Source organism: Acanthisitta chloris, unplaced genomic scaffold, assembly GCF_000695815.1.
Source record: "Acanthisitta chloris isolate BGI_N310 unplaced genomic scaffold, ASM69581v1 scaffold31699, whole genome shotgun sequence".
Classification (NCBI taxonomy): domain Eukaryota; kingdom Metazoa; phylum Chordata; class Aves; order Passeriformes; family Acanthisittidae; genus Acanthisitta; species Acanthisitta chloris.
The window spans coordinates 1-17525 of record NW_008691423.1 but is presented as its reverse complement, the minus strand read 5'-3'; the positions used below and the strand labels follow the sequence as shown (position 1 = coordinate 17525).

At 40.6% G+C, this 17525-nt stretch overlaps 1 protein-coding gene across 1 annotated transcript; it reads right to left on the bottom strand.

The window, feature by feature from the left end:
* Positions 1-2154: 2154 nt before the first annotated feature.
* Positions 2155-17519, bottom strand: QRFPR (pyroglutamylated RFamide peptide receptor). Its single transcript, XM_009082222.1, has 6 exons — positions 17323-17519; positions 7211-7369; positions 6562-6623; positions 5549-5784; positions 4607-4704; positions 2155-2742 (listed from the first exon to the last, which is right to left on the bottom strand). Exons 1-6 carry the CDS (start codon positions 17435-17437, stop codon positions 2339-2341), a joined length of 1074 nt encoding a protein of 357 aa, XP_009080470.1. The 5' UTR covers positions 17438-17519; the 3' UTR covers positions 2155-2338.
* Positions 17520-17525: the final 6 nt, after the last annotated feature.

Below are 17525 nucleotides of genomic sequence, written 5' to 3'. Positions count from 1 at the left end.
ACAGATTTTTAAAAAAACGCGTGTGAAATCTTGGCTGTGCTTAAGTCAGTAACGGATCTTTTATTCCCTGCGGCCAGGACTTCTCACAAGATTATGTGGCTCCAAGAAAACTATTGTGTCAAAAATACACAAATAATACAGTTACTATTATGAACAGTACGAGAACTTCTAATGTTTTATCTAACTATAGCCATATAGATCTGCGCTGAAACATTTATGACTTCTCTTCTCCCAAGACACTGGAAGTTTTTTTCCCCTTTCTCACCTTGTTCTGTAAAGTCCTTTAAATCACATCTCTCAGGATTACAGTAACAGCTGGCACCTGTAACAGGACTGGAATCTAATCACTGAAGAGGCACAGATAAGCTTACATGAATCTTTAAACAAAGAGAGACTCAGAGTGAAGTTTACAGCAGATCCTCCCTAGTGCAAAACAGCATCAACAAACCAAAAAGGAATTTTAATGGAAAAAAATCATACAATACTACAACAGTTACTCATTGACATAACATCTTATGAGGCAATAGAAAAAACCAGGCAAGACAAAGTGAAAACATTAAATACTTGGAAGTTTTTGGTAAATACTTGTTCACTGCAATTCGCAGTGCAAAGAAATACAAGGATGAAACATAAGCTAAGACAGAAATTATCTCAAAAGAAGTCACAGCTGTAACTGCAGGCAAAAGCTAATGCTGTTGCTTACAGCATTATTCAAAAGGTATTGACCAGGGCCATGTCTGCACTGTCTAGAACAGAACCTAACTTGACTCATTTTTTACCTAAACACAGCTCTCCAAATCTCTCACTTGATCCAATACATATGCCTATGTAAATAGGAGTGCTCTTAATTCCTGGCTGACAGGACAAGTCAGGAATCTTCTGCCATTGCAATATACAATATTAACAACATATATGTAAATAGTGTCACAAAGCAGCTCAGAATGCCTCATCCAGTGAAAAGTTGCAAACATTGCAGAAGGATAAGATTACTTTCAATTTATACAAGGATAATTTATCCTAAGTTTTCATGTACAATGAAGTGCTAGGTAGCAATGTAAAAGAATCTTAAAATTTACTGCCAAGGGAACATCAAAGTCCTTTGGTGAGGCAAAGGATGACAAAAGAGAGCCTGAGATTTCACAGGCTATTAAAAGATCCAACCTGACCTCATCTGGAGCTGCAAATGATGTTATTTCAAAGCCTCATTTATGGGATCAGATCCTAGTGAATGTTCTTGATTACTTTTCCCTCAGGTCTCACATTTGCCAGCAGATTTTCCAATTTTTCAGTTTGGCTCACTGAGAGCAAAAATGTTTAGAACTGATACGGATTTCAACTTTGTAATTTGCTGTGAAGCCTAGAAATAACAGAACACTGCCCCTGTTCTTAGGCAGTAATTTATCCCCTTTGAAAATGATGCAGAGACAGAAAAACTTGTGATGTCTTCAGAGAAGTCAATTCAAAGCCTTGTGTGAAGCCCCAACAGGTTCTGGATCTGGCCCTTATGACCCTCCAGAACATGGCAACACCACACTTTCAACCCCTAAGTCACATATCCAAGCATGGCTGTGAGCTGAACTCAGTCATGACAGAGCAAACCTCCAGCATCTGAACACTCTTGCACGGCACTTTTTCAACCTCTCTAGTTTTCAGCTGCACAATGCAGTTTCCAGGGCAGTTTGCTGGCATTTCAATTTGTATCCAAGAATTAACCTGTGAAAACAGCACATTAATCATGCATGCATTGTTAATTACTAATATACTTCCTGTAATCAAAACCTGAAGGTGCATGCAATGTTTAAATCTCAGGCTCTTCAGAGTCTAGTTTTGTCTGGCTCTTTCAGATGCCTTTTGTTTGTTCTAAAATAGAATTACATCTCAGTCTCCACCGTTCCTGAACTCAGATCTCAAGCTGCTCTGTCCTCAGAGAGCAGATCTTACAACATCAGACCCATGTCAGATTTCCAGGTTGTCCAAAAAGAAGTGCACATTCTCTCCATAGTTCCTGTCTTCAGGCATTCATCTGTGTATGGTCCTGACACAGAACAAACAGAACAAGCAACAGTTGCTCAGTTTACCTAAAGCAGAGGACAAACAGCCTTAAACTAGTTTAGGAACAAATTTTTATGCCCTCCTGAAAATCAATCAGTAACATTGTTTTCCAAAGTTTTACTCCTCACCCTCATAAAATCAATATTACATTTTCTCAATCATTATAATAACCCACAAAATATTTCCCCCTCATTTCAGCATGTAAAGTAGAAAACTATTTTAAATGGCTTATCGAGAGTTACATAATATAGAGAAGGATTTTTCCATTCCCAAAACCTTTGCGATGCTACTGTCCATTTCCTACTGCAGAATGCACAGTGAGCTCAGAGCTGAACAAGACCAGGTGCCTTTTCAAATTCCTCTTTGGCACTGGCTGATCACAGAACTTGACTTCAATGTTGCCCTCGCTGAATGCTTCCCTCCTGCCTTCATCCGAGTCTGTGGGCTCTCTCTGGGAAACACTTGCCTTCTGCCTCCGCATGCTAATCCCAGAGTTCCCAAGATGCCTGGTTGGGGATGCATTTTCTTTCACAATGCAGAAGCAGATGGCAGACAGAAAGTTTTTCTTGAAGTTCTCATTCATGAAAGCATAGACAATTGGGTTGCAAATGGAATTGAAGAATCCTATAATCTGGACAATCGCAAAGGTCATTTTGACTGTCACATCATCATACTCCTTTTCAAAATTACCTGAGAAGGGAAAAGAAAATATGCTGTAAGCACTGAATGGCATAAATGCTTACTACTTAGCACATTTCTATCCACTCTGGCATTAGAATCTTCTGTTTAAAATTGACAAAAGACCTTACTGGAAGATCTTTGTATTTGCAATGGGGTTTCATCAACAAGGAAAAATCAAGCCACACAGTCCTGCTTTATACGTATGTAATAACAGAATCACTTGAAAGCAGCAATTTATGAGCAAAAAAACCCTGCCCAATGGCCAAGCAAGAGTAAGCCTCCAATTTGCTAAGTATTGCTTGTTTATTCAAGCTGTTCTTTTGGCTCCAAGTTTTTTATCCTGCCAAATGTCTAAGCACTTTAAAACCACCCCCTGACTTGTCACTGACCACACATGGCTTCTTTCTGTGCTCACACAGGTCAGCTCATAGAGGTAAAAATGCATCTTCTTGGTCACATCTCTCACTTTTTAATCATCGAGATCACAGAGGACTCAGAACTGCTTGAATGCAGCTACCAAACTCTGGATAAACAAGTTTTATATGGCAAGTAAAATAAAGGCCTTTCAGCACCTGAAATGAATTCCTGAAATATTAGCAATGGAAAGAGAGCAAACAGCTCATGGAGTGTTATGGACAACCTTGAAATGGGACAACTCAATTTTAATGGTCACAGTTTCTGCACATTTGATTCTGCCCAGACACAAACATCACTTGGTTCAGCTGATTGCCTGCAGGACTCATCTGCTGCAACTGTATTTGTGATGGAAGACAAAGAAACAGCTGCTGCCTTTGGCAAGCGGAATAAAACAACTCCTGAAAACTTCCTCTTGTTCCTACACATAGCTTCCTGCATAATCCCACACGTTAGCCCACTATCCATGGAGCAGATGGGAGATGAACAGTGCAAGATCCCAGAGAATAAGGCAATTAGCAAAAAGCAAAGATAACAAGCACTGAGAGTGTTTCCAAGACAGTTTTCAATCAGGACTACTGAAGTAGTTCAAGTGGATTCACTGGGTATTATCACAGTGACATCCAGTATTGACATTTCCAATCTGCCTCCCTCAGTAAAACCAGGCCAAGAGAAGGGATAAGTATTTCGTAGTAAGTTTAACTCAAATCAGCTAAATTTAAATTAAAGCATTACTTCAGAAAGTTTTATGCTCAGAAATAACTCTTACCTGCCAGCCACGTACTTCTGACTTTTCAGCAAATGAGGGTAGCACAACAGATATAGAAAGCAAAAGAATCTACAGAGATATGCTCACCACACTAATAGTTTTGGGTTTTCTTAAGTCTTGTCAGGCCTAGCAAAATTCCTTTTCAGCACTTGATTATGTGCTGTACAAAATCAGAAGCAACAACAATCTCCTTTCTAAAGAGTTTACACTCTTAAAGAGCTGGGGAAGAGCTTAGGTTCCCTCCCACCCACCCTGCAACAAAGCTCAGCAGGGTTTACAACAAGAGAGAAATAATTTTTTCTGTTTTTATAATTCACACAGCAGGGAAGAAGAGATGTGGCTGAAACAAGTTCATTTCAGATACCAGGTATCTCCCAAGCATGACGTTAAAGCCAACCTAAAAATTCCAACCTAAATGCTTCCATGATTCAGTAGTAACAGGTTTTTTTGAAATATACTCATTTTCCATGAGCACTACAGGTATGTCTGTCCCTCACAGACATCACACTAATTCATCTATCATTGGCTCTGTACCTCTATTCCAAGACAGTGATCCAGGATTTACAAGCACAACAAGCAGAAGGTATTCTACAGCTGAATGCTACAGCTTGTCACAACCTGTAGTTCCATCATAACAAAACCCCAAAACGTAAGAGGTTTTATTTATTGTATGACACGTCAGGTACTCACTGTATTCTATCATCATGTGAATCACGTGGAAAGGGGCCCAACAGACTGCAAAGAGAAACACCACTGTCACCATCATAACAATTGCTCGCTTCTTCTTCCTGAAATTGCAGCAAGACATTCCACACTGAATCACTAAGAACTGACTGGCAGTTAGATGTCTCTCTTCATGTTAGCTCTGTAACTGTGTTCTGATGGTTGCAGGTGCAAATAAAACCCTCGAAGAATGCTCAGAAGTACACAATTTCCTTGGAAACAAAAAATGCAACATCATATAAATCCAGTACATCAATTAACACCTTTCATTTCTCTCAGTGCACTCAGCAGCTGCAGCAAGCCATGCCAGGAGCGTATCTTGCAAGGCATTTTCAATCTACTCAAGCAGATGCAACTCCAATAGCAAGAGACTGGGGAGAACCACATTAAATTCCATTAACTGCTCAAAAATAAGAGTCCCTTCCTAGATCTGGGAGCACTGAGCATAGCTGCAGCAGAATCTGACAAAATGAAACTTCACCTGCAACATTCAGCCATTGCTGCAAGGTGATGTGCTAGAACAAGAGTGAGAAACACCCTCCCTGCCTCCACTGTAATATCTCACAAACTCAGGGAATACATAAATTTATTGTCATCCCCAAATGATGTATGTAACTCAATTATAGATCCCAAGATGGATCTCTCACTTGAGCTGAAGCAGCAGTACTTCACTGGCAGCAGCTACAGGTTCTTTTGGCACTTTGTGAAACTAAACTGAGGAGTAACCTGAAGATTACCTGTCACCTCAACTCCTGTGAGATTGCACCCTCTTCCAGTCTTGACTTGCAATTGTCTGTTTCCTTGAGCACTTTGTTAGAAAATTTTCTTACATTTTTGCACTGTTTTTTAACAACTGTCAAGATAAAGCATTTCTAGAAGTCAAAGTTCCAAGTGTATTTACTTACAAACCTTGATATTTTAGACATTTCACTCCCATGAATGGTTTGAAGAACTGAAGCATCTCCCACTCGTTTCTTAATCCAGAGTTCATAGCCAATTTTAGTGTACAAAAAAAGCATCAGCATCAGTGGAAGAAGGAAGAGTATAACAAGAATAAAGGTTGTATATATCTTCTGATAAACTGGGCTGGCCCATTCTTCCAAGCAACAGACATACACTTTTTCATACAGGAAGTCATATTTAACCTGTAACAAGTGTAAAGAAGATGAGTCACTCAAGTGCAAAACTCAAGCACATTCAAATATTCCTTGCTCTCAATAGAACAACCAAAACTCAACAGACTTTTCAAAGTGACAAAATTCTTCCAAGCGCTTTTCCAGATCAAGTGTTGGGTTGGTCCAAGTTGACAAAGAGAGGTCAGGAGATTATCTGGTTTGCACTTCTCAAACTATTTAATGAAGACTTTCAAAGGAGACCTTGGCTATGCATTTTGCAAGTACAGACTGGTGTACAGAAACCTCACATATTAGTCACTTAAAGAAAATAAAGGTGACATTCAGACTCCCAAGCAGCAGATTCTGGCAAACCCTTTTTTAACCTCCAGAAGAGTATGGTAACTCTTTAAACTATAATGAGCAGCTAAGTAATTTGAAACTAAGCACAGTTCTTCCAGATCTTGGGGAACACTCTGTCTTCCAGAAATAGTAATCTAAGTCCTACATTGCTGTGTGCCAGTGCACCTATAAACCGAAAGGAAACCACAGTGAAAGTCACAGATGTCATTACTGCTCTTAGACATAATTAGGGAGGGCATACATGACTAACCCCTGCTGCTATTCTTTCTTCCAGTGCATGTAAGTTCTAATCCTTAACCTTTCTCAAGCTGGCACACAGAACAAAAGCTCCACTTCTCTTGTCCTCCTCTAATTTCATAAGAGTTGATTCCATTTCATTGCTAAAGGTACAAAAAGATCCAGCAAGGACTGAGTGTAAAATGTAAATCCCCATTTCACCTAACCTACCTCGAGCCGTTGCACGTGCCACATAGGTGACCCAACAATAAGTGCCAGCAACCAGACTATGCCTGTAAACAAATACAGCTTTTAATATTTGGTACAACAAGCAGGGTAAGTTTTGGTATGAACAGCTTAACAGCTTCATCTTTGAAAAGTCAGGCAAGGTAGACAATGGTAATAAAGAACAAATTTTTCTCTATGAGGCATACATCAGTCAACATTCACATCAGTAACAGCATGCTCTGTTGCTATCACTGTTCTGTCTCCCAAATTAACCACATTTATTGGCATTCAAGGAGAAAAGCCACTTAATTTGCATGATGCAAGCTTTCTTTGTGCAGCAATGGAAGGATCATTTACCTGTGACATTGCTTTAGCAGTGCTTGAAAATTTTGAATGTCTTAAATAAAAAGGCTGCTAAAAATTGATCAGAGTCTTTAGGTAAATTTTTCACTTCAGACGCTAAGTCTGTTGTGAGGAGTTTGGCTAGGAATTACTATACTTATAGGCACTATCCTTGAGCTGTTTTATACACGTCACCACTTATCATTAACTCTGCCTCTGAATCACATCAGTGCCTTCTGTTCTGTCATGCCATCCATACTGTGGATTATTTCTCTACGTGCATGATTACTGGAGATGCTTAAAGTCTTACCAAGCATTGTGAAAGCTCTTTTATTGGTGTACTGCCACTTCATTTTTAGTGGATGCACAATTCCCTGGTGTCTTTCCACAGCAATGCAGGTCATGGTAAGGATCTCAGTTACAATGGCAGTGGACTGAACAAACGGTACCATCTTGCAAGCGAAGGCACCTGCAATAATCACAAAGTAAGGTATGCAACTATTGCAGTTCAGGACACAGCTAGTAATACTAGACTTCTTTACTAAAAAGAACAGACTAAGATTCTTAGATTCATTTTAACATCTAAACCACTGAGTCACTTATTTAAGCTGTTCAGCAAATGCAGCTTTCAACAGTCATTCTGCGCTGTGCAGGCTCCATCTGCAAAGCCAAGATTTCTAAGGACACATTCACTTGCTCTGTAGCAGTTTGACACTTAGACCTATTTCACTTTTGACCACACCTTCCATCATCTGTTTTCAAACTTGCCAAGTCACAGGGATATTCATTATTTTTTATCTTGGCAGATTACTCTCCCGTTTTATAAAGGTCTTTGTGTTACCTATTTACAAGTTTTCCTTTTCTGATGTTGCAAATACATTCCTTGTGCTCATTTAAATACAACTCTATTTGCACACTTTGGCACTTAATGCACCATTCTGCACAATGAGATATATAGAGGAGTTCTCTCAGAGGTATTACACAAGAAGAAAAATTCGACCTCATCATCTTTCTGTTCTCCAAGTCTCCCTCTTTCCTGATTAACACATTATGTTAATGGTACTGTTCAAATCAAATGGAATTTCCTGCTTGCATTTTCAAAGCTGTCTAGGTTCCCATTGTATTTGACCACCTTCAGGTTTTATTACTGCTATAGCTTCTAAAAGTACATATTCAAATCTTAACATATTAGTCATTCTCCATTACTCATCCTCAAGTCCTAATCATCGTAGAAACTGGTAAAAATTATCCTCTCAAAAATCTTATGTTAACACCTTTGCCAATCTACTTCCCATTTACTCATTTTCTAACCCTGAGATAATTTTCCATGTCCACATTCTCACAGCTCCCTCACACTCTCACAGTTCAGTATCAGCTATTCATTTCAGCAACAGCTGGAGTTATTTTCCTTACCTGATCATTAGTTATACCTTACTCAGATATAATCCATGAACTCAGAATAGCCAAAGGAATATCTGATCCAATTTTAAGTCAAGCTTTAAGATGCTACAGACACCTTAAGCAGTAAAACAGCATAGAAAGCAGAAACAAAACAAATAGGAAACTATCAGACTTAACCCGACTCTTCATAAAGGGAACAAGGAACAGGGAAACTTTTGTCTGCTATGCCAGGCTAAAAGTCCCTCTAGCTTACAAAAAGGAATTGGTTTGCTATTGGTCTTATCAATTCTACCTACCTAAAAATCACTTCTTCTGTGGGTCCAAAAAGGGAAGGGGGGCCAAGGGGCAAAGGATGAGAATCAAGTACCTTTCAAGTGCATATTCAACATCAGCAACAGGCTGAATGCGCACACAGATCTGGCTTAAAACAGAATAAACAACCCAAACTTTCACCACATGCTATTTCTTATGGTTTGAAAAGGTCAGAGTTAAATAAAATTAAGTCCACTTGAACTATATTTCATTATAGGGGTTTGCCTGTAATACACTGCTTCTTCACAGAAGCCCCGGCATTCCAGGGTATTCTTAGGAAGCAAAGAAATATCATCCTATTAGTCTGCTTAGACATCAAAATGAGACAGCAGCTTTTATCAAAGTTACCTGAGTACGGCAGAATTTCCAGCTTATGCCCAGCTATTCAAAGAACAAAGAGAATACTAGAGTTCAGAAAGCAGTGACTCCCAAACTCTCAGATTTTCATTGTCTTTTATGGATATCTTCTCATTCTCTTCCCAGTAACTACACTGTCAAAGAGCACAGACTGCCACCATGCCTTTAGCTGAACTCCCAGGAGAAAAGGCTGCAGAAACTCCCATTTCATCTCTCTGGATGCAAACACACACAAAGTGATCCGGCAGCAAAAGGGGAAGTCTACATAATGCCTAGAGAGTGATCCTACTGAGCTGGACAAGGAGTGACATAAGCACTTCCACGAACGTGAGACAAAAGGATGTTTTTCATTAGACACAGTTGGCTCAAACAGAAACAGCAGCTCTGAGGCACACGACACACATTGTGGGGACTCATCCATAGCAAAACAGCCATGTGCATTGTTATAACTGAAAAACACCATGACATTTTCAAACGAATAGCAGCTAAAAGCTACTCAAAAAGCCTCACTATATCAGTAGTCAGAACAGTATTTTGAACTCCCTGAAGCTTCTGATGCCATCAAGCACAGGGTGCCTATCAACTTGTATTAACAGCACCATATTGCTTTAGGGCTCTTTTGCTTGCCCTGAACTGTCACTCACTGTACAAGCACTTCTCATGTTCTGAACTCATGAGACACTCTAGTGTTTCAAATTCAAACCTTCACCAAGGTGCAAAACTTCACTGAGGTTAAGTGACTGTTTAGCAAGAAAATCAACTCTCCTCTGCATGAGTGTTTGAAATAGAAACAGTTGGTAGGCGGGAACAAAGAAATACACTGTTTAAAATGTCATAGTCATCAATTTCAATGGAAATGTGACGTCAACAGACTCGAGATCCAGCTCCACCATCCCTAATGAGTCTGAATGGGATTCAATCCTGAGACACCTGGAGTACTTGACAGAACAGTGAATGTTTTTCACATAAAGCCTCTTTTTAACTTTCAAAACTTTCATGATTTCAAGTATAAATATATACCAGTCATTTCCAACTGCTTAGATAATTACTAAAAACTTTCTCCAAGTCTTCGAATACTTTAAATTATATAACCTGTGTTATCAAGCTACAAACATTATCAGCTTTTGTACACATGGAGAATGAAATCTATTGATAAATAAGGTAACTTTCAGAAAGGGAGCAGCTGGGTTGGGGCAGTGTAGGGGAAAAAGCAAGAAAGACAACCTGAAACCATTCTTTCAGAATACTAAGAAGTTCAGAGTGACCATACTGCATATTCCAGGGATATTCTGAAACAGAACAACTATATAGAAATTACATACTTGGACATAGTGTTCTAGTCATGAAAAACAACCTTGTGAGGCTCAATTTAAGAGGCAAAGTAGATTTTACTTGATCCAAGTCTTCCCAAAACACACATGATGCATCTTTTCTTCCTCCCCTTAAATTGACTGAATGCTGTAATCACAGAACAAGGGAGGTATGGAAATGTGGACCTCAAATCCTGGCTCTCCAGTCTTGAGGAGAAAGCCTCACCATGAGGGTCCCACATTCAGGACATCCCTCTGAAATAGACCATCTCACAAGAATTTTTGTAGGCAGGAAAAAATCCACAAGAATTGCAAACTTGCATTCTGACTATTAGGGAAACAGTACTAAGGTCTAGTCCCTGATCCAATAATCCATGCATAGTTCACTTAATATTTAATCCAATTGTGTACAACAAGCTTCACCTGCCACAGGAAGAAACCAATGCAAGCCCATTCTCAAGTACCTGTTAGCTGAAAATCCCTTGTGGAAAAACTGAGGGGAAAAAAAGGCAATTTTTACTATAAGCAAGACTTATTCTTTAAAACATATTTTCAGGTCCTATCTAAAGAGGACAATTAGTGAAACCTAAAAACCAAAAGTTCAATTCAGTGAGTTTAAGTCAAGATTCTTGATATCTCACTTCTTAAGTTTCCCCAGTGCCTAGTCTTGGCACAAGAAGGCTGCAGTGCTGGAATAATCTCAAAAGGCTTCATGGACTCTAACTGTGTTGATTTCTGCACTGGAGGGAGTATAGAAAATTGTGACTTTTCTGAACATTTTAAATATGTATGAACTTGTTTTAACTTTATACAAGGTAAGACTTGTAGAAACACTTCCAATAGATTTTCAGTCAAGTCAGGACTGCAGCATTTAACACTGACCATTTCAACTGGGACAGAAAATCACTTGCAGCAGAACACGGGGAATGAAAGTAACTAATTGCTTCTCTTTTTCAACAAGCTAAGATGTTCCCAGAAGTATTTCTTATGCACTGCAATAAACCACATAGGTTATTCAAGCAACGATTAGTTTTCCCCAATGACAACACATTGAGAAGATTGCAAATACAAATGCTATTCCCTTAAACAATGTTTCATGCCTTCATTATGGGATGCTGTGCCTGCAACTGTGATTTAGCCATTTCCACATCCATTTAAAAGAGCAGTTTTTCTTTTATTAGGGTAACAAAGGCAAAATCCTGAAACCATTCTCTGATAACAGTTAAATTGCTCCTTCCTCTGGTGAAATGCTGTTGACCAAGCCCTTACACTAAAAACTCTATCACAGCTTGTAATGAGTTCTCTCCAGCTCACTTGGTAATTTTTCTCATATTTTATAGCTCAGGGCAGTACATGTCAGTCATCACAGAGATTATATCCTTCAGGGCCTTCCATACCTGGGCAATGCAATCTTTTATAGAGATACTTGGGTATAGATAGATTTTGCATCCTTAGTAGTTTACCATCCTTGATGTTCAAGACTCTTACATGCTACCTATAGGGGACAAACAACATTATATACATATCTGCCCAGAAAAAGACACGAGTGTAGCACTTGATAGTAGAGACCTGTGGTAGTTTAAGTCTGTTCATGACAAAGTACAGCAGCTAAGATACAGTGGCAAGGCACGAGCCCATGTAATTAGCCCATGCACATCAAACAGCCTAGAGGTTATTTACTGATGCAAGGTGGAGTCCGCACCATCTATCCTGCAATCTCACAGCGTGGACCACACACCTCAAGCTAGCTGACTGAGGTATTCCACACTGCCATGCTCCTTCCCCTCACATGCAGCTTCTCTGCCCCTGGCACACAAAGCCCCTGAACAGGGCACCACAGTCTACAGGCAAACTTGGATCTGCAGCTCATGTCAAAACGCAGCAATCGGTGAGCAAAATTAGATGCAAACACGCAAAGATTCAGGATGCAGCACTGCAACTACAACACAAAACTACTGCAGCAAACTGCTGTCTGCAACTGGGGCCCAAATGACTAGTACAGGTGGGGGGTTTTGACAGGGATATGGGTTAAAGATCCAGACCTCAAGACACAGACTCACTAACACAGAACAAACCAGGACATGGCAAGAACATCCCTGATTGGCTTGATGCAAGGCAGGGAATGCCATGTATTTTAACAAGAAAAAGGACATGATAACCACCTCACATGAAATACTAACCAATCTATCTGCACCCTACAACTTGCTTTATTTCTTTGGGCATTAATGCAACAGCAAATATTTCACATCAGTCACTGTGTTGAATATTTACACTAATTAATGACAGGCACAACTTGCAGTAAGAAATTCCCTGTGCTGAATATGCAAGCAGAGCAACTTTCCTTTTGTCAGCCTTGTTTTGCTGCTTTGAAGCAAAACACCTTGCCAATATATTATGCATCTAAAAAGCCCAAGCCTATTATTTCCTTTACTGAGGCATTTGCTGTATAAGCCTTTTTCAAACTACAGATCCTTACTCCTGCCTCCACTCATAAGTACTCCAAAACACACAATAGCAGGACATGGAGAATGAAGGATAAAGTAAGATTTCACCAACACAGAACTACAAAAATCACCCTGTTCTTAACAGAAGCAGAACAATCCCAAGACATAACTTTCTGTACTGCAGGAAGCAAATGAGGAGTGTTCTTGTGTCCCTGATCTGATTTACAGTGTCTAGACAGTTTGACTTGGAAAGTTAGAAAAAAGATGATTCAAGAAACTGGATCTCTCATGAGCAGCTTTACTGTCTAACACTGACCTTAGCAGCATGTTGGCAGTTTTGAGTATTTGGAAACTCTTCAGTATCAAAGAACACTCCAAAAAAAGAGTGAAGAAGTTTGTAATGTCTCACTGAAGAATTTCAAGGCGGCCAATAACATCTGACACAAAAGGCCTCTGATTTCCATTGCTAAGACTGAGTTTCATTTCTCAGAAAGGAATGTTTAATCCCCCACATACAGGAAAGTTATAAGTAAGGCAATACACTGCTTGTCACGAAACATTTACAAAAGAACAGAAAGCACCATAAATACTCAACAGGTAGAAAATGCCACTCAGCCTTCAACCAAGCCTTCAGAGAAGAGGGAACTGTCATGTCAAGGAGTACCAGATATGACAGCACCCATCCCTGTCCTGAGTGGCAGCTGGAGGCCAGATGAGATATCCAAGGGCATCTCAAACACTGCTGTGGGTTCAGAACTGCCTCAGAAGACTCACTGCTCTCTAAGTGACAGGGAAAGTCACCCCCTGCCACCTGTCTTGATGATACACATTCTAACTGATAAGATGGAAAACTCACAAGGAGGATGTAGCATAGCACTACCTGTACTGTAACCTCAATTTTGTCCTTATCTTTTGCCAGGACTATTATCTTACACAACATTAAAGTAATTCACCAGTGGCCTCAGGCAGTTCGTAAAGATAATGCTATTACTCACCTAACCAAGCAGTGTCAGAAAATAAAGTGTCTCCTGTAATATTTGGCCCAGAAACAAAAGCCCAAATTTATCTTTATCGGTGCTGAAATCAGTATGACGAGACCACTACTGCTGCCTCCCACCTATGGCTATGAGAGCAAATCCTCACCTGCTTCAGCTTGCACCAAGACATACTATTGCTGTATACATCCATTTACACTCACCAAGTTCCCATTTTATCTTTCTCACCAAAGGCACAATATTTGGTTTTGGCCACATTACAGAGAACTCAGCTTGCAGGATTTTCATGAAAAGTTCCCCTAGAAATTACAGCCATTTTAGTTGCAATGTTTAAATTCAGAAATTAAATCATATACTGTCACTGTTACAGTCTCACACAGCTCCACAGATTCTTCTGCAATCCGAGAATCAAAAGTAGGACCAATTCACCCAGTTTTAGTCAATATGGTGCTGCTTCAGTTGCTGCCTAGACAGAGCTAAAGGGTCTATGTTAATGCTGCATAATTATCAGGCAAAGTGAGGCACACACTCAGCTTTTAACTGTAGGTGAAATTAGGGTGTATTGATGAATATACTGCGGAAAAAGTCAAGCCAGTGCAGTGCTTCAGTTTTTCTCATCTCTGTGAGGAGCTCTGATAAGCGTAAGACAGTGAACTTGAGAAATCTTCAGCTTCTAAAGAATTGTGACCATCACTATCTGCTAGATGAGTCACTTTACCATCCACAGTTTGAATTACTTTCTATCACCAGCTATCAATATTCTCCTTGGAGTCCTATTGTAAACTACAAGCACCTGGAACCCTTCCCTTTGGAAGGATCAAAATAGTAGGTAGTTATTTCTGACAGCATCCCACAATGTCTTAAAAGATAACAGCTACTCTGACACTGTGGCTGTTCTTTTGCATTCAGTAAGGGTGCTGGCAGTTCTCCCCTCTCCCATTCTGCTGTGGGTTTCTGAAGGAGAAAAGAACATAGAGAAACACAAACACATGAATACCAGCATGGAAATATAGAACCCATTCCAAACTGAAGCATAAGACATCACATCTCAGTTCACATCACCTAGTACAGATTCTTTAGTGAGACAATTGCAAATAAATCAAAATATAAAGTGACTGAATGCTCAAAACCCCAATTATATTTCCAGCATTATGTCTCAGGATGCATCACTTCCTCCAGCAGGGATATATTACAACTCAAATCCTTTTCTTTATAATAGAGCTGGAGCTTGCACCACTCAGCAATGTTGCATTAAGGCGGATGAGAATAAGATTTTTCCAGAGTACAGAATGAAAGGCAAACGTAAAATTAAGCCAGTAAAGCTAGCAAGGAAAAGACTCCTCCAGGACTGGCAGGCTCTGATTTGCAGTACGACCACAATCACCACTCACACTTCACAAGGCAAGCCTCAGGAACCAGATCCCCTTGGGGGGATCTGGTAGTTGACAGTTCAGCAGTTCACAACTCATTTTTTCTCCTGAATTTCACTTCACACACCCCTGCTCCCAACAGTAAAAGGATAATGCCCACCAATTATGTTACTTATGTCCTCCCAATACTGTGTTAGTTAAAACTAGTTATCTTAGCAGGACCATAAAGGCTGCTATTGGTTCCAAAGGGACTTAAGGATTCACTCAAGACTGAAGATGCTCTGGCACAGCTGAGGACAGGCAAAAAGCACAACAGAACCATAGAATCAACCATGTTGGAAGAGACCTCAAGGATCATCGAGTCCAACCCCAGAGAACAATATAGTTTAAAATACTCAACTGCTGAATATCTGAAGATATTTGTTGCAACTACGCTATACCTTTTACACTCACTACTTCTAGATTTTGGTTGAGTGTCCTCAGTAGGAGGTAAATGAAAACACACATACTTTCCCTATCCCTGCCCTGTCTGCTGTAATTCACCTCTCATGGAGGCTCCAGTTGATTCAGGTCAGATGTTTGGTCAAGCTGACGGACCAGAGCCTTCCTTACACGGGAGAAAAATTACACCTCTTGTCTTTAGGGGAAGCTTCTCAATTCAGTCCTCTGTCCCCTACATGTGAAATCACTTAATGTCACTTACTGCTGCATTCTTCTGTGAGGAAGGAGCACTGGAGCTACAACAGCCAAAAGTAAGGCACAGCACTATAGCTGCCAATTTATCCCATGATTTTATTTACACATTCTATTTACTTTTCAGGTTCAACACCTGCATTATCTTAAAACAAAAGTTACCTTCCCCAAAAAATTAAAACAGAACAGTTGTCCTTACTATGAGTAGCCCCAGGAGTTTTGCATCCATCACTTCTCCCAGAAAGTTCCTGGTTTACAGCCAAAAATAAAGCCCATTTCTCACTGGGTTAGGTATCTGTGTGCTTTTCAAGTCTCCTCTGTCCTGCCATTTCCCATCCTGCATTCTATTCTGTGGGAGGTACTGGCATTAAATCTCCATGTTCCAAAGATAACATTCACTGTCTCCCAACAACAGGAGCACAGGAAGCCTCAGAAATCGAAACATCAATATGTTACTTTACCAGAATCTTTTCTGTTCATCCTGAAATACTCTGAAAAACATTTCAATTGGTGGTTGCACAGGGTGCTGTCTGATACTTGCTGCAAACCCATCCCCTTTGGGTTTTGCTTGTAATTGTCAAGCACTGCGTTTAAGAACAAGGAAAGAGAGATAAATACCATGTGCAGTCTTACCACACTTGGTCTGTTCTTTACTACTTTGGAATGCATAGGAAAGAAAATTAAACAAAGAATTCTTTCTAGGCATCAGAGAGGTTTTGTCCAAAGGTTTTTGACATGAATAACAACACAACACAGCCCTCACGATATAAGCACACCTGGAAAAGGATGCAGGCTGGAAAGGGTAAGTTCTGCATGCTCTCTCACTCCCCTGAGTCTCCAAGGACCTTCTTTGTCCTCACTAAAGGTTCAGGAGGTTACCATCTCTCATTCTACTGATTTTGCCGAGTGTGTTGGACAGTGATGAAGTAAATACCATGTGAACATGCTAAGAACTGGCTGTGAAGCATCAGAGTTGTAAGACCCCAGACCCCCTTGTGTGTATCCACAGGACATTGCTCTGTGAGAGAGCTGCTCTGCTGCTTTCCCATCTTTCAGCTAGAGGAGATACAGTATAGCAGCACGATGCTAATTCTGAATGGCCTGTGATGGCTTATTTTGCTTAGTAACCTCTGGACAGCAGATTGACAATTCAAAACCCAATCTCCACTAGACAGTGAAAGGAAAAACAAGCTTAGACTTATCTGTGAGCTGTCAGAGGAACTTCAGCTGAGTAAAACTAGGTATTTCACTTACCAGACTGAGAGAAAAGTAGAGAAAGTACCTCAAAAGTACCTCACGAACACCACACAACACACCTTCTCACACACGTACTGCAAGTTCTACGGAAGACGAGCACGAAAACGAACAGAGTGTTAACATAACCCGAGGGAATGGTGTAGGGATTACTGAAGCCAGAGGAAAAGCAGCGGAGGGCAGGCTGGGGCCACCGCACGGCACACCCGGAGAGCAGGAGCAGCCTGCGATCCCCCGAACCTCACCCCTCGCCAGTGCCCGCCGCGACCCCGAGCCCCGCACCCACCGCCCAGCCAGTTGGAGGAGATGTTCTGCAGCATGGTGAAGGGGACGCAGAAGAAGGCGATGAGCAGGTCGCTGAGCGCCAGGGAGCAGATGAAGATGTTGGTGACGGTCCTCATGGCTTTGCTGCGGGTCACCACGTAGAGCACCAGGCAGTTGCCGAAGAGCGCCAGGGCGAAGATGAGCACGCAGATGAGCACGAAAGCC

What these genes read in the sequence shown, in the direction of transcription:
- QRFPR (XM_009082222.1), bottom strand. Translation starts at nt 17,437, where the DNA reads ATGAGGACCGTCACCAACATCTTCATCTGCTCCCTGGCGCTCAGCGAC. An exon ending in GGCACGTGCAACGGCTCGAG is followed by an intron (nt 5,785 to 6,561) that starts GTAGGTTAGGTG and finishes CACTTGTTACAG; the next exon opens with GTTAAATATGACTTCCTGTA. An exon ending in TCACATGATGATAGAATACA is followed by an intron (nt 2,743 to 4,606) that starts GTGAGTACCTGA and finishes TTCCCTTCTCAG; the next exon opens with GTAATTTTGAAAAGGAGTAT.